At 40.1% G+C, this 23,407-nt stretch overlaps 1 protein-coding gene across 2 annotated transcripts in view; it reads right to left on the minus strand.

Moving 5' to 3' along the window:
- The window catches only part of EVC (EvC ciliary complex subunit 1), a 56,831-nt gene that overhangs the window by 5,859 nt on the left and 27,565 nt on the right, over positions 1-23,407 (minus strand). For both annotated transcript variants that reach the window (XM_063335438.1, XM_063335437.1), the window contains exons 12-16: positions 17,320-17,532; positions 10,983-11,092; positions 9,441-9,651; positions 4,385-4,591; positions 3,437-3,581 (exon numbers count right to left, since the gene is read on the minus strand). In XM_063335438.1, coding sequence (XP_063191508.1) covers positions 3,437-3,581; positions 4,385-4,591; positions 9,441-9,651; positions 10,983-11,092; positions 17,320-17,532 — 886 coding nt within the window. The remainder of the gene's footprint in view (positions 1-3,436; positions 3,582-4,384; positions 4,592-9,440; positions 9,652-10,982; positions 11,093-17,319; positions 17,533-23,407) is intronic.

The raw sequence follows: 23,407 nt of genomic DNA on the forward strand, positions 1-23,407 counted from the left end.
GAGTTGTGGCAACCTTACGATTTATGTTTTGCATCAGTACAAATCAATCCCTGTTCTAGGTAGTCTTTCCAAAGTTACTGCTTCTTAGGGATATCAAGTACTTCTTACACACTCTTGCTCTGCCACTGTGATCTGTTGCACAGACAATAGTTTGTGCATCATTTAGCTGAGATAGTAATATCACTGAATTCCTATTCTTATATATTTCTCCCACTAGGATAACTGATTAACATGGAATTCAAAGCAGAAATTCTACTAAAAGACCTTGATGCCCTAAGCAAGAACCGTAACACCTACGCAAAAAATGCAATAAAAAGAAAACCTCCACTCGGAAGCCACTCACTCCTGGGAATCATAGAATCATAGAATTGCTGAGGTTGGAAGGGACCTTTAAGATCATCAAGTCCAACCATTAACCTACCCTGACAAAAACCACTTCTAAACCATGTCCCTAAGTACCACATCTACCCTTTTTTTAAACACCTCCAGGGATGATGAATCCACCACCTCCCTGGGCAGCCTATTCCAATGTTTAATAACCCTTTCAGTGAAATAATGTTTCCTAATGTCCAATCTAATGCCTAACTTCACTAGATGTCCCCTCATTTGATGGCGAAGTATTCTGGGTACTTTGGCTTACACTCTGTGAGTAACTTGGTGTTTATCTGCTGACCAGGCTCCTGCCTCCTGCCCCTGAAGTCCTGCCCGGCAGCAAGGCTCAGGGCATGTCTGACAGATAGGACATGTAGGTTTCCTTGCACCACTGCTTTTAAATAAAACACAGAAGGAGGGAGATAAATGGGTATGCAACAAATTAGGGTACATAACATTTGACGACTTTTTCTGAATGCTCCAAGAGGCTGACAGGCACTTCTCCTACCAACAGCACCATCAAGGACCAGTTACTGAATGTACTCTACGCTAGGCTGGGCTGGGCTGGCTGTGCAGGGGGAGGTACTCTCCACCTTTTTTCCTGTGGCTGCGCCAGACAGACCATAAATTCAGATTTACTAGGCCAAGGGATGCCCAAAGAAGCAAAATCCTCTAGCCTGACATTAAGCATGGTCACTGGCAGAGAGAAGCTCAGCATTATGGTCCTTACTCCTATTTAGCTATCACTCAATGAAGTACATAAGACATTTCCTACGTGGCCATTCTAACGCCAGGGCTATCACAGAGTAGGTGGCTCTATTGGCAACTTTTTTTTTTCTATCTTGTGTTTTAGAGAAAGGAGTTATGAAACTTGGTGAGGAGGATCACACTCTCAGTGTGGTAATCATGCTTGGAGATCACCTAACAGATCAGCCCCTTCTGAAAAGGAAGAAACATATATGTTCTGCCTCCAGGCTTGAGCTTGGACAGAAAGTAGCTGGCTGGCTGTCAGGGCTTAGAGTGTCCTGGCTGTGTCCCAGAGCAGAGCTCCAGGCTGCTAAGAATCACAGAGAGAAATCTAAGTGCTTTTGGGGCAAACACAGCAGCTGAAATGAGAAAGGAGTGGGGTTCTGCATCACAAATTTGGACTTAGGTTAGAGGACTTAAGTGCACTAAAGCATCAAAGTCCCTTATTAGATACTAGTGCTTACTCCTAATGTAAAAAGCACCAACAAAGCTGAAGTAGTTGATACTGAAAATCTCAGCCGGTCTACAGCATGCACACGTAGGTTTGCAATACTTTTTCACTGTTGCAGTTCATTTGATCTGTGAATTTCAGCTGCGTTTCTCTCTGGCCATCCAAATCTAAAACACTCTGGCTTTTATTACCAACATAAAAACTCTCTTCCTCCCTCATGCCTTCAGGCAGCAGAAGGATTTTCTTTTTCTTCAGCTGAAAAGAAAATATGCTCCTCTGACACGTGTAATTTTCTTCCTTGTAGTTCATGGAACACCAACACACTGAAAAAATAATATATCCACACAAAGCTCTAGGAGAAAAAATAATCTAAATGAGCAATTACCAGAAAGCTGACTGTGGTTTTAAGAACTGGTATTCTAGGTCTCACAACCTAACTGGGAGACCAGTTGAGACTCTTTAGAGGGACTTTGTGAAAACTTAAGTAAGCGACTGCCTTGCAAGCTGCCAATGTATAAAATACAGATTGTGAAAAATTCCTGCACAGTTTTTGCCTAACTCTAGCACTCCATCTTCCAGTATTAAAGTCTTCAAGGTTCACAACAGGGCAGTGCATAACAGATTGGTTCTGTCTTATAACCACTGAGCATATCTAGCTCCTACTGGGGCTCAAAAATCCTTCCTACCAACTCATCTCTGGATCTCAGTCTTGAGTGGATATGCCTGTTCCTCTTCAAAAAGTCTTTTCTGTGGTTAAATAATCATTTCTATTTAAAATTGCTAACTCTATTTTTAGAAAAAAACATTCATTCCATGTGTCTCAAATACTTAGCCTGTGATGATATTGCCATTTTACTAACTTGCTAACTTGATTTAATGCCAACAGCCTTCACCCAGGGGAGGGGAGAATGTTTACAAAAGAAATCAATAATCAGGGTTTGCTTTTTTTCTCCTGTCTTGAAGGAACTGAGCAATTAAAAATAATTCCAGGAGAAACTGCCTGTTTTTATGTGAGATCCAGCAGTTCATAAACCTCTTCAGCACTTTCACAACCTGTAAGGGGGTCACGGTTGACAGCTAAGAAACAATGCGGTAGCTCACACAGTGTTCCAGGATGGGCATGCTTGGCTTTTTGGTGTCTCCTCTAATTCATTTCCTGAACTTCAGAGACAACAACATTTCACTGAGCCAAAAAAAGGGAATGAATATAAGAATGTACTCCCCAAAGCTGAGGGCAGTGACCGCAGAGGAAGCAGACTGTCTGCCAATGCTGTTTTTGTTTTCTAACATGGGAGCAGGGATTGCAAACCCAGATTTCCTCCCTTCTAGGGGAGAAACTTGTACCTGTCATATATCCTTTCTCTCTCCCTATGAATATTTGATTCATTGATTCATTTTATTTGCATATATTAACATGCAAAGTTGAACAGTGTTTATGGTAGATATTGGCTGTACAACCTAATACTTGTACAACTCTTTGCTTTCTAAATTCTTCTGACTTGTGTTGAGGTTTAGGGCACCAGAAAATCAACTGCTGGTGGTTGTGACTATGGTGGTATCTCTGATCTTAGCTTGGTGAACCAGAGTTCACAGTTAAACTATGATCTCCAACACTGCGTTGTCATTCTGTGTGCATCTGTACCAAACTTTGAGTAACAGGGTCCTGCACCTACGACTGCAATTCAAGTAATTATTAATGACAGTTCTACCACTTCACCTTCAAAGGTGAAAATGGACTTACACATTCATTTTGCTTTGTTGCTTACTTTAACAGATTTCTGCTATCTTTAAAAGCAAGCTTTACAGTGATAAGAAAATTAATTTGTCCTTAAAAACCAAGAATTACCTTATAAATATCATACGTACCTTGAAAGGATTTCAGTTGTTGAAGCTTTTTCCCTTCATAGCCTTCTGTGATTTTTCCTAATTGCTGATAGTAGTTTTGCACCAGTCTATTGATATTATTGCTGGTCCCATATACACTTTCTACAGCAGCTTCCACCAGTCTCTCCTGTATTACATGGTACAAGTCACGTTTCATTTTCTAAGTAAGTCACAAACTGAAGTATTTTGATCTGTCTAAAACTGAAGACCCAATCTAATTTTGTATGCACACACAAAATTGTGAATTTTGTGCTTTAAAAATGCGGCAGGCCGAGATGCTGGAAAACAGGTATTTCCATTCATCCCTGGAATGTTTCAACATGAAAAATAACAGTAAAATCTTTCTAATGTGCCCCACCTCCATCTAAAAAGGGTCCATTTCCCTATCTGATCAACCTCTATAGCCCATTTTACCTGTCAAGCAGACTGCCAGCAAAGTAAATCAATATATGCATAGCCCTACTACAACCTGCTATTATACAAACATACAAATATTTACTTTGGGACAATTTTATTAGCCTATGAAACAACTTTCATTTTTATTTCATTATTTATCTATGAATTAATATTAAGCTGTTAATATACAAATACTATTAATTAACCATAAAACCTTCACAAAAGATAACAATCTCCACTTCTTCATTTTTGTTATTCTCTTTCATCAAGAACTCTCTCAATTTTTTTTAAGTTCCAGGGTTTGGCTTAATAAAACCTGTTTTGGCTGCTATAGCAAATCACTAGAAAATACCGTACTTCTACATAAGTGCTAATTTGTAAATACTTCGCAAGGTATCTTTAGTTTTAACACAGGTTGTAATGGTCTTCTGCTGGTACTTCTAGGCATAGGATAATACATAAATGAAACTGCCTTCCATTTTAGCAAAGTAGTACTCATTTTGTTTGGAAAACTACTATTGAACATTTCCATACCTTGAAGTCCTGTCCATCATCTGAACTCTTTTTTCCAGCCTCCCGTCGGGCATGCTGCAGCAGTGTCCGCCCAATCACCTGCTCCATGTGCTGCTGAAGAAACTGAAGAGCTTCTTGGATTTCTGTGACTAGCTGCTGGTGAAATTCTAAGTGTGTTTGCTGCGTTTCTTCCTCAAGCTTCTCCTCCTCTTCCAGAATGTGGGACTCCTGGTAATCAGACAAAAAGAGCACTGCCATTTAAATACATTGACAAATTTAGTCAGCTTCACTTCAAAAGTAAGTCCTACACCCATTCAGAGTAACACTGGTTTAATACTTAGAATAATCTAATACACAGATGAAGTTTATGTGCAGTTAATTAACACACCTGTCTTTGCAACAAAACTATTGCCTCCGTCCTGCCATGTACAAAAATTCTAGTTGACAAAGTCCCTTGAGAGGCAGTCATGAAGGGCAAAGGGATACGGGAAAGCTGGACATTCTTCAAGAAGGAAAACTTAAAGGCACAAGAGCAGGCCATTCCCATGTGCCGAAAGATGAGCTGGCAGGGAAGAAGACCGGCCTGGCTGAACAGAGAGCTGTCGCTGGAACTCAGGGGAAAAAAGAGAGTTTATGACCTTTGGAAGAAGGAGCAGGCAACTCAGGAGGACTAAAAAGATGTTGTGAGATTATGCAGGGAGAGAATTAGAATGGCTCAAGCCCAACTAGACCTTAATCTGGCTACTGCTGTAAAAGACCAAAAAAACCATTTCTATAAATACATGAACAACAAAAGAAGGGCTAAGGAGAATCTCTGTCCTTTATTGGATGCGGTGAGAAGCATAGTGACAAAGGACGAGGAAAAGGCTGAGGTACTAAATGCCTTCTTTGCCCCAGTCTTTAATAGTAAGACCAGTTGTTCTCAGGGTTCCCAGCCCCCTGAGCTGGAAGACAGGGACGGGGAGCAGAACAAAGCCCCCATAATCCAAGGGGAAATGGTTAGCAACCTGCTAAAGCACTTAGACACACACAAGTCTATGGGGCCAGATGGGATCCACCCAAGGGCTCTAGGGAGCTGGCAGACATGCTCACCAAGCCACCTTCCATCATCTATCAGCAGTCACGGCTAACCAGGGAGACTGGCTGACTGGAAGTTAGCAAACTTCCAGTTGACTGGAAGTCAGCAAATGTGATGCCCATCTACAAGTAGGGCCAGAAGAAGGCTCCAGGGAACTAAAGGCCTGCCAGTCTGACCTCGGTGCAGAGGAAGGTTATGGAGCAGATCATCTTGAGTGCCACCACACAGGTACAGGACAACCAAGCGATTAGGCTCAGTCAGCATGGGTTTATGAAAGGCGGGCCCTGCTTGACTAACCTGATCTCCTTCTATGACAAGGTGTCCACCTTAGTGGATGAGGGAAAGGCTGTGGATATTGTCTACCTGGACTTCAGTAAAGCCTTTGACACCGTGTCCCACAGCATTCTCCTGGAGAAACTGGCTGCCTATGGCTTGGAGGAGCGTAATCTTTGCTGGGTAAAAAACTGTCTGGATGGCTGGGCCCAAACAGTTGCAGTGAATGCAGTTAAATCCAGTTGGTGGCTGGTCACAAGTGGTGTTCCCCATGGCTCAGTATTGGGGCCAGTTCTCTTTAATATCTTTACCAATGATGGGGACAAGGGGATCAAGCGCACACTTACTAAGCTTACAGAGGACACCAAGCCGAACGGGAGTGTTGATCTGCTTGAGGGTAAAAAGGCTCTACAGAGAGATCTGGACAGGCTGGATTGATGGGCCAAGACAAATGTTGTGAGGTTCACCAAGTGTTGGGTTCTGCACCTGGGTCACAACAACCCCATGCAGCGCTACAGGCTTGGGGAAGAGTGGCTGGAGAGCTGTCCTGTGGAAAAGGACCTGGGGGTTTTGGTCAACAGCCGGCTGAATATGAGCTGGCAGTGTGCCCAGGTGGCCGAGAAGGCCAAGAGCATCCTGGCTTGAAATAGTGTGGCCAGCAAGACTAGGGAAGTGATCGTCCCCCTGCCCTCGGCACTGGGGAGGCCTTGAATACCATGTTCAGTTTTGGGCCCCTCACAAGAAAGACACTGAGGTGCTGGAGCGCGTCCAAAGAACAACGAAGCTCAGGAAAGGTCTAGAGAACAAGCCTTATGAGGGGTGTCTGAAGGAACTGGAGTTGTTTAGCCTGGTGAAAAGGAGGCTGAGAGGGGAAACCTTATTAGTCTCTACAACTACCTGGAAGAAGGTTGTAGTGAGGTGGGGGTCGGCCTCTTCTCCCAAGTAGCAAGTGATAGGATGAGAGGAAATGGCTTCAAGTTGTGCCAGGAGAGGTTTAGATTGTATATTAGAAAAAACTTCCTCACTGAAGTGGTTATCAAGCACTGGAACAGCCTGCCCAAGGAAGTGGCTGAGTCACCATCCCTGGAATTATTTAAAAGACATGTAGATGTGGTACTTAGGGACATGGTTTTGTGGTGGTTTTGGCAGTGTTAGGTTAACGGTTGGATTCGATGAACTTAAAGGTTGTTTCCAACCCAAATGATTATATGACTCTGCAACAGCTGCATTCTGTTGCATTAGTCATTTCCAAGTGATGCATTTCCATCTTCATATTCTGTACTGTTGAATTTGGCCTTATTTCTATTAAAAATATGAATGATCTAGGTCAACTATTCTGAGATCTGTAAGGGATAATTGTGGATGCCTTGATAAAGTGCACAGGAACAAGGCAAGTATACAGTTATGCACCTGGAATACTCATACAGTTTGTGGGCTCCGCTTGAGAAAAAGTTGGTATACTGGTACTTATGGCCCTTGGGAGCGGTCATGAACGTGTTTCATAGCACTTGGAAACCATTTGTACTCTTGGCATCTACAGCATCCTGTTGTGGTGAGTTCTACAGTTTACCTACACACTTCTTAATTTTGAACCTGCCATCTAATAGCTTTGCTCGGTGCTCTTTTCTTTTATTAGAAACAAGTGAAAATTTTTTCCATATTCACATATTCTATGCCAGTTTTAAAACTATGGTATTCCAGAAGACACCTCTTTTTTAGGCTGAAGAATTCTGGTCTCTTGAGGTCTCTGAACCATACTTGCCACCATTTTCTATGCTTCTTTTTAAATTCACTTTCCCTCCAAATTCTCTTTAGCGCACAATAGTATACACTCACCAGATAGACCTGTTCTGTCTTCCTTATATGTATTAGTCTTCCACAGATTGCCTTCTATTGAGTTGCCGCTGTCCCTCTTTTAATATTCTTATTTAAGGCTAAATAAGATTAAATTACTGTGGGGGATTCGACAGTACCTATTTGATTCCCTCTTGGAAATAAGAAATGCAAGTAGGGAAAGGACCTGCTTTGCCCCCATTCACCTGCAGAAAATAATGATGTCCCTATTAATGCTGGGTTGTTCTGACATGTCTTTATTTATAGCTGAGGCATATGTTTTTGATGTTTTTTTTAGACAGTCAGAATGTCATGAAATCATTTCTCTTTTTTTTAAGTGACCCAATGTCATCTTATCATGTCCAAGCCAGAATTCTTTAGTGTTGTTTTACATTTTATATGAAAGCAACAGATAGACATGACACTGTATACCAGTTTAGAATTGGCACAAGATCAAATTGAGTTTAGTTCAAATAACATAGTATGTCTAAAAACTCTGGTTGAGTGTCTGTAAATTAACTTTTTCTGTAACTCCTTATGCATTAGTTCTAGTTTTGGAGGTTGTTCATAGTATTTTTTTCTCTCTGACTTTTCACAATTCCACACCTAGGCCCTACTTCTTTGGTAGCAGGAACCTTCTATGTGTAGTTTTAGGTAGTTCTTTGTGAGATGTGTTTTAGCTGGCCTTGGAATGAGGCTGTAATGGAGAGAGGCCAAAGGAACAGTACTACCTTTTTTGTTAGGAAACACAGTGATTGCATCAATTAACATCCCTGTAGGAGCTAAGAGATAGGGAGTAGTGGAAAGCACATAACAAGAGGAATGGAGGAATGCAGTCATATGCATTTGTATTTTATTATTTTATATTTTATTTCTTCTGAAAGCTAATGAGATTTTGAGATTTTTACACTTAACAAGAACTACTTCAATAGACATCAAATATGAAAATGTCAGCAGATAGAATTTCCTTATTCCTCTTCCAAGTGGAGAATTAGGGTTTGCATTATGCAAATCAGAATTAGAGGGATGCACAATATAATCTCTCAGGTAATTCTCAAGACACAGCATGGAGCACAGAGCTGCAAAGTGCTGGATGGGTTCAACCCACACGTGCAACAGCAGTGGGTTGGGAAGGGACTATGACTGACACCCGCTAGGAGGGTCCTCTGAGGTTGAAATCTGTAATTTGGTGTTGTTCTAGGTACATATCCAATGCAAATAAGTAAATAACCAACAACACTTAATGGATTAACCCTAAAAAACACAATCACAAATAGATCTGAAAGTAACCTGAGGGAATATCAAGTCTAAAAATCCCTTAAACTGTCTCCCATCTCTTTGACCTACAGGAGCCAGATTATTTGGAAGGATGTCAGGGGAGTGCCAAGCATCTCATGGACAGAGAAGAAAGAAAAAAGAATAAAAAACAATGACAGTATAGAAGAACTTGCTAGGTCTGGTGGTGGGAAGAATTTCGTCTGATGCTCAAGTAAGAACTTTTCAAGTGCATATTACGATCCCTGGCAGAAGGAATTTATCTTACCCTGAAGCAGTAACTTGTGTAGAAGTCCTTCATACATGTTGGCATTCCTTCTTTCATTAGTATTTCCATATGATACAAATAGCTAAATAAGCTTACTATGATAACATATATCACATATAGCTAGCCCGTAGATAAAGTATTAGGGAATTTAAAATGTCTGCCCAAACTAAACCAGGCACATTCAGTGACCTCCTATGCCAGCAGTGAGTGTATTTTTGACAAAGAATATTTTCCTTTCTATTTGGAACTTGAACATTTTTATTTTCTGAGATCTTCTATGGCTACTTCGAATGCCAGACATCATAGCATACGAGACCTCTGGAGAAAAAACACCCGGACGCGGTACCTACCACTGCCTTCTGTAACTGCCACTGGTCCTCATCTTGGCAGGGGGAGGATCCCTTCTGTAGGGTATGTTGCACTCTCAGTTCCTGAAGCAAGCTCTTCTTTCTGGACATTCTCATGCGGGCCAGGGCTGCCATTCCAACTCTTCGGAGGGTTAACCTTCTGAGTACTGAACACAGCAGAAGTCGCTGTTTTTGCAATATAAAGTTAACAGACCTGTAAAAAGGACCATTAAAAATCAATCAGGTAAGTTGTTTGCTGATTTAGCACACCTGTGTTCAGCAAAGTCATTGCTCAAAGCAGATAAGAGTTACTATTCACTCTGTGCAATGTCTTCTTGTACAAAGCATGCCTGGGAGAGCTGCTCACATGTAAAGAATGGTATTGCTGTGATAGACTTCTAGTTCTGTCACACTGAAGTTAAATTAAAATAAAAATAGGAAGAGAGAGAGATAAATAATCATCTATAGTTACAAAATAAAAGCTTTTTTTAATAGGAGACTTGAAATAAGATGAAAAGTGAATGCAATTAGAACTACAGAAAAGTTATTTCAAGACAATGCAGCACAGCATATCTTGGATTACCAAGGAGGCACACGCTGAAGAGATGTTGAAGAGACTAGTGTTACCTGGCAGGGCAGACATGGCTGAAGCAAGTTTGTGGTAAATTTTAAATAGGAAAGCAAATTTTGAAGTTGAATCTGGACCAGGTGAGTGAAATCTGTGTGCGCATTTGGGATGACATTTGTCTGTGCCTGCATCTAACTTGTGTGTATGTGTAAGGTACCATGAGCTCTCCAGATACCTAATGTTGGGAAACACTGAAGTCAAAGAGAACGTGAAAATGAGAGGCTGAACTGAAAAGCAGAGCCAAAATAAAGGAGTGCAATGGCAATATTACCAGTATTCCAAATAGAAAAGTCTTCAAATACTTTGATCTTTGGTAATGTGAAGACCATGATGAATGAAGTAATTTTATATCTTAATCAAAATAAGGCAGATAGATAACACAGAATTGTGTTTTCTTGAGACATCTCTCTATCAAAGGGATGTTTAGCTTACAAAGATGAGATAAAACTAAAAGTTTTCTTGGTGAATACAGACAGCGAATGCAAGAGAGCAGTCATCATCATGCAAAGCAATGGTCAGTGGTATTCTAATAGCAGAAAGTAAAGGCAGAGCTGAATGGTGCTGGCCTGAACGTTTTATCTCGAAGAATATCCAACTCCAATGTGACATACAGGGTGCAAAGAGAGGCTGGGTCAAGATTAGAAATCACTTACAAACAGAGGAGCAGATATACAGAAAGCACACCACTTGACAAATCACAGAAGACACTATTTTTTCTACTTACCAGAAGTGATGATATCTGGTTTTTTTTAAGTTGTTTTTGATACTCAGACAAAAAACTAGAGTAATGGCCTCTCCATCTGAAGGTGCCCATAGTCCCTCAACACTGCTTTCCACAATGTAATCTAAACAAGTTTTTATCTGTGCATGCAGCAGTGCAGTTTTACCTCACTGCTTACTGATAAAACCAAACTTACTCATCACTGAGGCATCCTAGTCTGCTTACGACACCTTGAATTATCTTCTCTTGTTTCTCAGACAGGTGCTTTTGCATGACAGCAGACAGAGCATATTCCTTTATCCATAGCTAAAAGCAGAGGAAAAGAATGACAATTGTAAGATACTCTGATTTCAGTCATTCTAGTCACCACATTACAAAACAGGGGTTTATTTGATGTTATTTTGCTAAAAACAATCATCCCCCTCTTTCAAGAAATAAACTCATGCTGAATTAAAATTATTCTACTTTTAGAAATATTTTTTTCTCAATGATCAAAGATCACTGAAAAGAAAGGGAGGCTTTGCACTGTTTTGGATCAGCCCTGAGCTGTGTCATTTTCCAGTTTCAGCAAGAAAGGAACAACAAAAAAAGAACAATATGGCACAAACTACTGCATCAACACTTACCAGCAGGTTGCAGTGGGCTTTCTGTTTGGTCATGGGGTTTTTTTTTTCCACTAGTAGAGAATGAAGCTTTTATTTTCACTGAACAAAATAAAGATATCATCTTCCATCACACTTCTGTGTATTGTACACAGTGCTAATAGTTAGCAATGGAGATTGTATGATTAGCTTTATGGACTGCAAGTTTACAGCTCCTTCAGGGTGATATTTACATCAAAGAATTTAATCTTTAAATGTTTTGATGGATTTGCCATTAGACTGTAAACTTTTGGAGATACAGACTTAAGATTTCTGTTTATTGCCAGAAATTAATGAATAAGCCATAAGATGAAATGGTTGTAAGGCCCAAACTCTATTACTGTGAGATGAAAAATACATTTTATGCTACACTGGCAGTTGGATAAATGCAGGTTGCCTGCAGACATATGCAGAGCCCGAAATTAAATATAATACGCTCTCTGACAGCTTCACTTCATGTTCTAGCCTCATTCAGAACATGAGGGACTAAATTTTGTATTATTGCAGACAGCAAGGTTTCACTAGATCAATATTGTCTAGCAAAGAATTAGATGTGTAATTGCACAGTTGTTAGCATTAGGAACTAGAAGTGGTTACCAGGCCTTCCTACTGGATTTGATATTCCTTTCCTTGGGAAGCAGCGATCTGTGCTGGAGGGAGGCTTTATCTGTGAGCACAGAATGAGCCCTCCTAGGAAGTGCAGAACATCAGACACCAGGTCATCTTTGGCTTTAAAATAAAAATGTACTTCTTTCTTGGATAGCACCTTCTCTGTAGTATACACAGCAACACATATAACTGAGCCCTCTCCATGCAGAAAACCTTACCAAAACACATAGTCTTGAGCAGGATGCCTGGGAGGGATGGGCAGGCAGTCAACAACAGGGGACAGATGGAAAGAGTGCAGCTGACCATGAGAAGCACAGCCCAAAAGTCTGCACAGTGCCGGGAGCTCACCAGGCTGTTCTAAGAAAGAGCCACAAGACGCACCTGTGTAGCCAGATCCCAACTGATTTGAGTCCAGGCAATTCTTAAAATCACAGAGCACAGCCGAGCACAGTGCCTTCTCCGACGGCATGCTGCAAGCGTCAAACTAAGGTCTATCAGGTCTCCAGGTGTCATCATGACAGATGGCAAATACTTGCTTGAAGTAATAACTGTATCAGTATTTCCCTTTAGCAGCTCTGTGGAAATGGCTTCCTAGCATTTCACGCTTCTCTGCATATGTCTAGTAGATCCATCACATTGTGTATTTTAATGTCTCTTTCACCAGTTAAAAGAAGGGCTGAAAATGACCTTTTACTTTCTAGAAGTGTTTTAATTTTCTGTGAAAGCCTGCCTGTGGCTCAAATGTGGCTTTCCATCATTTTTGGAGACCTGGTTATTCACTGTGAAGTTGCTCTTGAAGGGTCTGTCTGCACACTTACTGTCAAACAGCATGTGGATTAAATCTATGTTGATCACCAGGATACAGAAGATTGGAGATGTTTTCTGAATTACAGTTGGCATGGTAGGTGATACAATATTGCAGCCAAGAACCCGAAATTTAGCATCTCTGCTGCTATCAGTATATTCTATCCAAAAAGGCACTCAGAATGATAAGACAGGAACTGTAGTCCTTGTTTACTTCTGTTTATGAAGAAATAGCTGAGTTCTGTAGTGGTGAACACTGAGTTTCTTTGAAAGGAAAAGAATGAGTCACCTTCTCCATCCTGAGTGCATTTAAGGTAAGCTGTATGGAAAATTTATAAAAGGTCTCTTTAGCCCTCTGAGACCAATGGAAAGCTCAGTATACAGCAGAAAATTCCCCCTGCGCACAGTTACTAAACTGAACAGTGGAAGTACATCAGCCATGTAAGCAGTAAAAGAACAAACAGGAAAGGAGGGGGATTATTATGCATTTCAGATGGGATGGTAAGTAAAGAAGATTGAAATTTGGACCAACTACCGAAACATGCCTGTTCTTGGGAATGGCCTTACTTTGTTCAGAGACAGCTCAGTAAAGGGTGGAGAAAATAACACTGCTGCACAGGCTCAGCAGCTGGAAGAGAGCTTGGGCTCTCCGATTCCTGCATTTAATCAGTAAAATCAGTGACAAAAGCATCTCAAGTGGGGGAGTAAAGCTCCGAGGAATATCTGGCTCTTTGAAAATAAGAGCCGTTCCAATCACTATGAAAAAATGAGTATAAAATTAAGAGAAAGTGATAAAATACACACCATGTCAAAACTGATAAGCACATGCTGGTTCAGCTTTCTGAGTGTCAAGCACTGATGTGGGAACAGACAGGAATTTCCTCACCCCATTTTTTCTCTGTAAGCTTCTCAGTGTTTTGCTTCCTGGCAACAAGTCCATTACAACACCTTCTGGAGCACTGCTAACATTGAGCATTACTCTCTGGCAATAAAGGTGAGGAATATGCCTTTGGTAGGTAATGAAACCCACAAGATACTTTGAGTTAGACCTCAGATAAAACAGCAAATTAGACCCAAGTAAGCTCACTCTTTTTACTGCAGCTCTCAGTTTGACGTTTTTAGCACAGATTCTCAAGAAATTGAAGGAAAGCAATTTCTCCCTAACAGCCTGTAGATGGGGTGTGATGCACACTGAATGCCAAGCAAGCGCCTGAGCCTGGTGCAACTGCCTGCTCCCCGAAAACCACTGCCCAGGCAGGAGAGCTCACCTACAGAAATCACGAGGTAGGGGCTACGTGGGAAAATCCTCAAAATTTATTTTCATTAGTCATTCATTCTCATTTGCCTCACTCACGTTCTCAAGCGTATAAGGCAGAAGTTAAATATGAAACTGATTTTTACTTTTCAATTGTAAAAAAGGGATTCTGTTCCCCCAAAGGACATCATGCTCCAGATAGGTATAAATGCTAGGAAAGATAATCTCAAAAAAATGCAATACTGTAAGTAAATGGGAAAAATGTCTTTTTGAGCCACCTTGAAAACCACACATAAATACCCTGGAGAAAAGCCTTCTGGTGTTATACTTCCGAAGTCTGTAAAGCAGGTGACTATGCAACTCAATATAGTACATTTATCAAGAGGCAAATGAAAGACATATCTCCTGCTGGAAAATGCCTGATAAATTAACAGATCTACCAATATGAATGTTGATTTGTGGATCTTAAGTCACATTCAGCACTGTGACATCTATGGAATCTCCTGAATGACATGATCACCTGTGACAAGTGTCTGATCTCTGTTCTTCTTTGCTTAAGGTGGAAACCAAGTGCTCCTTTTTGTAGGATGCAAATGCCAGATTATTGCTTAAATGTGCATGCTAATGCTTTATACTAGGAAAGGGCCAAGAAATGCATTTTGCATTTGAACATAATATAATGAGTTGTGTGATGTTTTTCAGACTTGCTTATACAGGAAAACTTGCCAGCCTAGCTTTGGTGGAATAGCTATCTTCCTGCATGTTCTCTTTAGAGATAGAGCAGATTTTTTTCCAGTTTAGCTCAAACCACTTCCAAAAAGCCACATGCATTAAATTAAAAAAGCTACTTAAGCTCCTGCAAAGAATATTGTCTTGGGGAATCACACATTTTTGCACTAGGAGAAGCCGTGGTCTCTTTGAGGAATTTATTCCGCAGAACCACTCATCTTTGGGAAAGCTCTGTCTGCTACTCAGGAAATTTTTATACTGAATAAGGCTCAACTGCAGTGCAGGTGACCCAGAGACCAGTGTGAGAGCTCTGTTATTGCTAAGTGAATTCTTCTATAGCTCAGTAATTACTGTTAATGATGTCAGCAAACCCTTTATCCTTTTTTTTTCAGCTAGGAAGCCATCTGCTTTATATTATGAATGCTACAGTACACTGAAAGTGATGGGAAGTCAAATTTCTAATTCAAATAATCTATGCTTGAGCATGACTGGAACATCTGAATTCACATACAGTGAATCCATCGTACAGTGCTGCCCAAAAAGCTATTATCCAGCAACTGGCTGCTGGAGAGGAACTAATCCTTTTAATCCCTTGAGAAAAAATCCCAGGGTGTGGTTTCTCCACTCAACACTGTGCCCAATGATAGTAACAGAGGAACGCATAAACAGCATTTTTGAACAAAACTTTGGACTTGAGATCTCCCCCTCTGTGGAGAGTCTCCTAGCCATTTAACAACCACCCCTCTGGCCCTGAACAATGGCTGAGGTCCAACGGGACAGTGGAAGGACCAGAGCAGAGGTGCCCTAACAGGCACTCTGACTTCTGAGACTAATTGTAAGTTGCACATCAGAACCTTCTCCTTTTCTGACTGTGGTTTTTAATGACAGCAGATACGACCACGGTGCTTTGGGCTCCATGCACTATGAGACATGCTTGTAGCGCACCTACTAGACCAGGCTGCTCAGGTCATTCACATACAAGGACAGGCAATTTGTGAACCCTCGGTGAATGTGAAAAGGAACAGCAACCTAGAGGTTTAAGCTTGCCAAGTCAGGTATTGAATCCAATCCTTGATAAAAAGGGGTAGAATAAAAAAAGTTGAGGTCAGACATTGCTTCATTAATCACTGAATTTTTAGGTATGCTGAATTCAAACATTAAATGCCAGACAGCAGTCCTAGAAAACACAAATGCCCGCCCTTAACTTAAAGCATGTGAGCTCACTGGCATCAGTGGTTGGTCCCAAGCATATTTTAGTTTAGTTTGCTACATTTCCCTGTGACACTGAAACAGAAGAGGCAAGTAAAATTGTTTTTCAAGGTAGTTGAGATAACAGGTGAGTTACTATAAAGTAAACATCAAATAATCAGGGAGGTGCATATTGTATAACTCCAGATCAAGGAAAATAGAGAAGAAATAAAGGAAATGGCTAACAAGAATTTTACTTTTACATTCCCCAAGGGTATTCTAAAACCACTGGTCGGCAAACCACTCTACCAGATTGAGTAGGAATCCCAGAGTTTCCTGAATCACAGGGTTTTACAGAAAAATCCTAAATATGGGTGGAAATGTTAAACATCTTATAGCAATCTGTAATAATGAGGGACTCAATCAGTACCTTATTAACCATATACTGTATTCTCCAGGCACTTTAGAGAATCAGGCTAGGGAAAAGTATGATTTTGCTAGTGTTGAAAAACTGACAACCTTTTATTTAAAGAAGATCCAATTACTCTGTATGTTGCAGCACACACTTGACATTTGGGAAGGGTCACACCTTTGTATAAAGAAGTTCTTTCTTTGACTAAGCTGTGCTAGTCTTCAAAGCAGTGTTAATAGAGACATAGAATTGCGTGAATAAATTGAAGGTACATTTGAGTTCTAGCCTAATGCTGAAGATGCCTGCCTCCCCATTTACTGCTGTTGCTTTTCTCCTCTGGTGTCATTGCCCCCTACGCTGAGAACAAACAGAGCAGGAAAGCTGGATGTGTGTTTCTTCACCTTCTCAGAGTAAAGAATAAGTTTTATATGAAGTATGTATCATACGTTTCCAATTCTTATAGTATAATACATAAAAACAATGAAGAAATACCTGTCATTGTAAGGCCTCCTTTCCTGTAAACTGTACCCGTACATACCCTCTCCAAATAGACCAGATGAAGGTTTTTTTGAACTGTTTCTGCAGATGCTCAAGAGTTGAGGACATCAGACAGCAGCCTTGCCAAAAAATGTTTATGTGCTGCCAAAGCCATCAAACACTGTGGACAGATGTTCAGTAATTACACTCTGACTCTTCTACGCAAGTCTGCATGCACAGCATATATATTCACTCCATACTGCAGGTCAAACTGCCCATCCTGCATCTGGACCTGTGTTTGGGCCTGGGCTGTATATTTGTACATAAAATACTCCCCACAGATAAATATCTTGAAAATTTTTTCCATACCCTCGTTTTTAGACCCTGGGTCCTAGAACGTAATATGGATCTTTCTTACTTTTTTTTCTTGCAATAGCTGTTCCTGGAAAAGCTTCCAGCGTCTCTGCCGGTGGGTCTCCCATTTTTCCAGCTGAGGGGCCAAATTCTCCTGCCATTCCTCTTTCAGAAGCTCACATTCTCTTATGGAGAGGCCAGTCACGACAGGCAGGGTCTGAAGAAACAGCTCCGTCACCAACTCCACTAAGGCATGGGAAGCTTTGGAGTACAGCTCCTAACAGCGGGACAAAGAGGGACAGAGACAGGTGAGAAAGTGAATCCCCCAGCCCCTTGAGGCTGTTTCATTGCATGTCTCTATAATGCCAGTCAGGGACCCATGTCCCGTTGAAGACCCTGGGCCAGTGACCAACCCATAGAGCTAAACCCCAATGCCACTAATGCTTGAGTTAAAAAGACCAGGTTTTGTAGATGGAACAACAACTTGAGTGTTTTGGTTCAAGGCATAGAAGGGTGTTTAAAATGCAACAGTGGCATAAGCACGTGAGACTGAATCCTAACACTGTTGCCCGCATGCAACTGCAGTACAAAGAATATCTTGCTTTACTGGCTATGGTAATGTATTAAAAAAACACTTATTTTGAAACTTGCTGTGGAAACAATCCGGTGCAGCACAATACCTCGTAAGCACATTTTCAAAGGTGCTGATACAAAATGAATAAAGGCAAGAAAGAAGGAAGAGTTAAAAGGCAGAGTACGGCATTTAGATAGACAAAATTGAACCTAGATGTATTATATAATTGTTCCTCCAAAATATGACACTCTTCAGTGCATTCTGGAAAGACAGAATTATTCAAATGCTTTCTTATACACAACAGGTTCAAGCCTAGGAAAACAAACACCTTCCGGTGGTTTTATTAAAACTAGTCCCGTATGAGCGGTTTTCAATTGCGGAGGCTGTTTCACTCGCAAGAGGAGTTTGGGTGGTTTAGTCAGATGGCATTCAAGCTAAAAAGTCTGTTCAAAACACAAAATTTTACTATCAAATACACAGTGACGATATGAGCTGTATTTGCAAACTTGCTACAATTTGAGATAATCCCTGAGGAGAAAGCGTGAGGGCAGGTGGCTTTCCCCAGTGGAAGAGAGAAAACAAAAACACATTGGAAAGGTCACACGGACACTGCAGTCCTCCAGCAGTTATGAAGAGCTATTTTTATGTGAGTTCTACATGATCTTACCAGTCCAAAAAGCTTTATTGCCTACTTGGTTTTACTTTCATTGTAAATGAGTGTTAGCCCTCTTAAAAATGCTTATATTTCTTTCTTTTCCTTAAAATACAGCTAGTATTTATAAAACTGCTTTCAGCATTCCTGTTGCAAAAACAAGTCAAGCCTTCTAGCTGTTGCCTTCTTTTAAATACAAGTTTAATTTCAATCTCTTAAGTATTCAAAATCTAGAACCTCTCAATAGAAACACAGACATATTTATCTAGATGCCAAAAACATCTGTCTGTAGCTCATAGACAAGAAAAGTTCCAGTGGACTTGCCTTTTCTGGGAGACACGCTGGTATAACGTACTATTGTGTAAGAACCCGTTCCAACTGGGAGATGTGGTATCATAAAAAAGAAAGTAAGACCAACACCAGAAGACCAAAAGAGTATGTTAAATTGCAAAGTCAAGAACTCAGAAATAAAGAATGACCAGAACTTAGGCTGCATGTGAAATCTCATTCTGTGCCCCCATGATGATAAATTTGGGGTTCACATACTGTTTCCATAGGACCTTTATCTGTTCTGTCCTTAGATTTATCACTACCCATTGAATGAACAGATTTTTAAAAAATCTTTATTTTGTATTTCTCATTTATTGTAAAATATCCAAACTGTGCACTGAATACTAAATTATTTTTTTCCTCCTGGGATCCCTTTAGGATGCTAATCACCATATTAATGAGCTGTTTCACAAACAATAAATAGCTTATCTTAAGAGCTCCCCACAGTAACCTCTTCTTATGGATAAAACTGAGGCACAACACTATCGAAAGTGTTCACTACACCTTTGAGACCTTGAGCTGTCTTGATTTTTTCCACTCTTACCTGCAGCATTTTTGGAATCCAGGTCTCACTGGCTTTGTTTAATCTCAAAGTGCTAGGAATTCTTCTAAATCGGGCTAGAGGTTTCTGAGGCCGGGTACTGGGCATAAGTATCAGAATTGGATGTCAGAGACACAATGATCAGATACTGAATTTCTAGTAACACTCTCCCATTTCTAGCTATTGCTCACAATCTGGACATGACAGTATCATTAGAGGAACATTTGCTACACAGGTGCATCCTGTGCTGAAGGATGGATCTCCCCTCCTCCTTAATTATTAAGAGTTACCAGTTGCTGTACAACAAGAGGCAGGATCTATACCATCTTAATCATCCGTGTAGTGGTGGTCCTGGCTTAGCTTGCCAACACTAACGCAAAACGGTTTATTTGAATTCTCTCTTCTGCTGCTATTTATTTTAAAATTCAAGTCTCCACATTCTGGGATTTACCATAAACTCAAAGATCCTATGTTCTAAACTCCATATCCCATGCAACATTTAAAAAATGATCACTCTGTCTCTGTAAACCATCTCTTTGACCTTTACTAGCCTTTCAGGACAAGTTAATTCTCCTGCCTCTACTGGGTGTTCAGGGATATGAGAATCTCGCCTGGGTCTGAAATAGTTCACAAGCAGTTTAGAGGAACCTGTGGCAGTTCTACTGCGATCTCAAAAGATCTTAGGCAGGGTGTTAAGGAACTCTATTTTTATAGCAGCTAAATCACTTTGCAACACATTTTGCTGCGGAACTGATAGCATTTCCCTGGCATGCTCACAGCTTTGTATTATTATTTACTAGGAAATCTTTTGCACAGAACATAAAGAAGGTATTTTTTTACTTGCCTTCATGCCATTTTGTTTAAAGACCACGTGAATAGAGTTCTGTTTGCACTCCCTGCAGCTTCAGATTATACTGTATACTTACCTTTGGCACTACCAGAGTGGGTACATAGTCACACAGGAAAAATGTGACTAGGTCCTGTTCTCATAAAATTACTTACCTACATGTCCTCACTAATGTGATGGGCTAAGTTATCTTTTGATCGAAGGTGCTTAACTATTTGTTTGCAAAATTATTCATGGCCTTCTGCTAAAACCGGTGTGTGAAAGGACAAGAAAGTGGGATTAGAATTCCAGAAGCAGTTTTTCACATGAAAAGTCCCTTTAAAAATGAAAATGCTGGGAGAATATACAGAGGGGAAGCAGGACTAAGCAATATGTTCTTTACATCTCACATATATTGCAAACTGGCATGCAAAGCAACAGGAAGCCAGGTGCTGTAAGTCCCTGGGATGGTGGCTTTTAACAGGATTGAACACTTCACCCTGAAGTTCTATCAGAAATTATCCTCTGTGCAGGATTCAAATCGTGCACTTCCTGGTCTTACCTGTTGTCCAGGATCACAAAACAGACTATTGTCTGTGACAATTATCAAAACAGTAACTTTTCTCAGTGTTCAAGGAACCACTGGCTTCTTTAATCTCAACACATAATCATACGGATATTAGACCCCAGGCAGTCCTTGCAACCCAGACCCTAACACAACAGCACGCTCTGCCCAGAGAACATACCACAGGTACAATACAACGGCCACACTGTGTAGTGCAGCACTTGAAAAAACACAGTGGAACGGCCTTTTAAAATTTGGTAGAGGAAATGGTAAATCTACATTTAGGAAAGATTGCAGATGTGATTGAATTCTACCAAAGTGACCCAAGCTAACAAAATATTTCAAAAGTATATGTACTCTAAGGAGTATACTTGATCCGAAACAGCAATAAAGTCTGTGAACAGGGATGGCGCACTATGGATTACAAATCTTTTTCTCCACAGGAAAAAAAGGAAACTGTTAAGAAATCCTACTGCTTCCAGGATCTTATTTGTGGATTAGAACCCCTACAAAATAGTTCTTACAAGCTTCCTGATATGCCATCTCTTGTTTTCAGAACTTTTACTTAATGAAATTTATTCAAATTGATGCCATTAATAGAATAGCTGATTGCAGTGTTGAATGAACCTGTTTGTAGTACCTGGCAGTCAATCTCAAAGCTTTTCAGAAAATCTCCAGAGAAATTCATCAAGCATAAAGAAATACCATGGGGTATATGCAGAAATAAAATGGGCTCACATTAAAATGCTAAGTGCATCTGAATTTCAAACAAGGCAATAAATATATAATTTTGTCAAAAACCAGGGGAAATACACAGCTTATCAGATTTCACTACAAAACCAAAGAACAATATTAATGCTTTCCCTCAAACCCAAATGATTAAAAGGTTCCTACATACAGATGAGAATAGAGTGAATAGGGACATTGTGAAGCAGGAAAATGTATTTAGAAAGGCTAGTTGTAACGTATTTTACATGCCAGACACTGACTAGTATGCATTATGTCCAAGTGGCAACTGCACAGCTATTTGTTAACTTGCGATAGCTATTTGTTAACTTGTGACACATCAGCATGTCATTATAATAATTAAAATTTCTGGTCAAAGCTATGAAACCCTCTTGCATGTATCTCCAGAAGCTCAATGTCTAGGATACTTGCTTAGGAGGTAAAAGATTCATCTACCAACCCATATTGTATCTTATTAAAGACAGAGATTCGCTACTCAGATCATACATCCCATAAATACTCCACACGTTCTTGGACACCACTGGCCACTAGACGATACTTCACACTCATGCTAAATGGGGAAAAGCTGATTGCATGTACTTCCTCCTATCTTCCACGTGAAGAATTCTGGAATGCTAATTGGAAAATGAAAACAGTATCCTGCTTTTTAGCATCCTAACACCAATAAAACACAATGACTTTTAAGTCATCCTTAGCACAAGCTAATAAAAAAAAAAGTTTGATTTCCATGCATTTAAAATGGAGGTTCATTGAAATTCCAGTCTTGCGCCCTCACTGGTCCTTGGTTTATTCAGGAGGCAGTTTCAATCTTCTCTTTCTGTACTCCCTTTTTAAGAAACGTGCCCTTTGTAGATAAGGTTATGTCCTTTACTAGATCTAACTATTAATAAATTTTGAATCCATATAGAGGTAAAATACATTTTCTTATGCAATAAATCAAGAAACAAACTTCAGACTGAAGGCTATCTATATCAGCATCTTGTATCAGCTTTGACTGAAGTGACCAGACCAAATTTAATCAGTGCCCAAAACCAGAAGTAGATTGAGCTTGCATGTTAAGAGTTCACTAATTTAATCTATTAGACCACACTGCCTTGCAGCCTGTTTGGGGTCACAAGGCAAAATTTTCAAAAGTGAGCATTTGAGGTGGAGGTCTCTTGATATGGATTTCCATCTGAGATAAGCTGTGGATGATTCACCTTTAAAAGAAGGTGAATTTTGGTACCCAAAATTGCAGTCCACTCTATGAAAAGCATCCATAACCATATCTCATGTTAATGAAATTACATAAGGAAAGTTAGGAAAGAGTAAGTCGTCTCTGAGAATCTGTACTTCTTATTTTGACAAAAATAATTTTTCCCCTTTCATTAACAAGGAAAAAATAAAATCTTTTGCTTCAACCTTACATTCATGTTTACCCATTCCTAAAATATTTATTGCCTTGCGTTTTGATAATACTCATTACTTAATACTTATTACTTAATAGCTTTTAGTCTAAACTCCCATGCATTTCTACGTTCTGTCAAGTCAAATGAAATAACATTCTGGTGAACTGCTATCAGCAAAGGGGAATTATAAATGACAGTAAATTGTGTGTTTTTATGGTTTTGATGTTAAGGCTGAGGAAAAATAATTATCTTACCACAGACTACGTAATTACTAGCTGTTAATTGATTTCCTTTGTGCAATCTGCATGTCTGTTTTCTTAACAATGAACTCTTAACCACCAACCTCTTTTCACATCTCCTTTCCCTACTGAAATAAGTAGGTAGTTCACAAAAAAAAAAAAAAAAGGGGGAAAGAAAAGATTAAGTGTTGGTCAACATCTGATATGCTAAACTTGAGACAGACTTGCAAGGAGCTAGCCATTAATCTTTTCAAGACACCATGAGAAAAGAGAAACAGAACAGGATATAT

This window comes from Chroicocephalus ridibundus, chromosome 5 (assembly GCF_963924245.1).
Source record: "Chroicocephalus ridibundus chromosome 5, bChrRid1.1, whole genome shotgun sequence".
In the NCBI taxonomy this organism is placed as follows: Eukaryota; Metazoa; Chordata; class Aves; order Charadriiformes; family Laridae; genus Chroicocephalus; species Chroicocephalus ridibundus.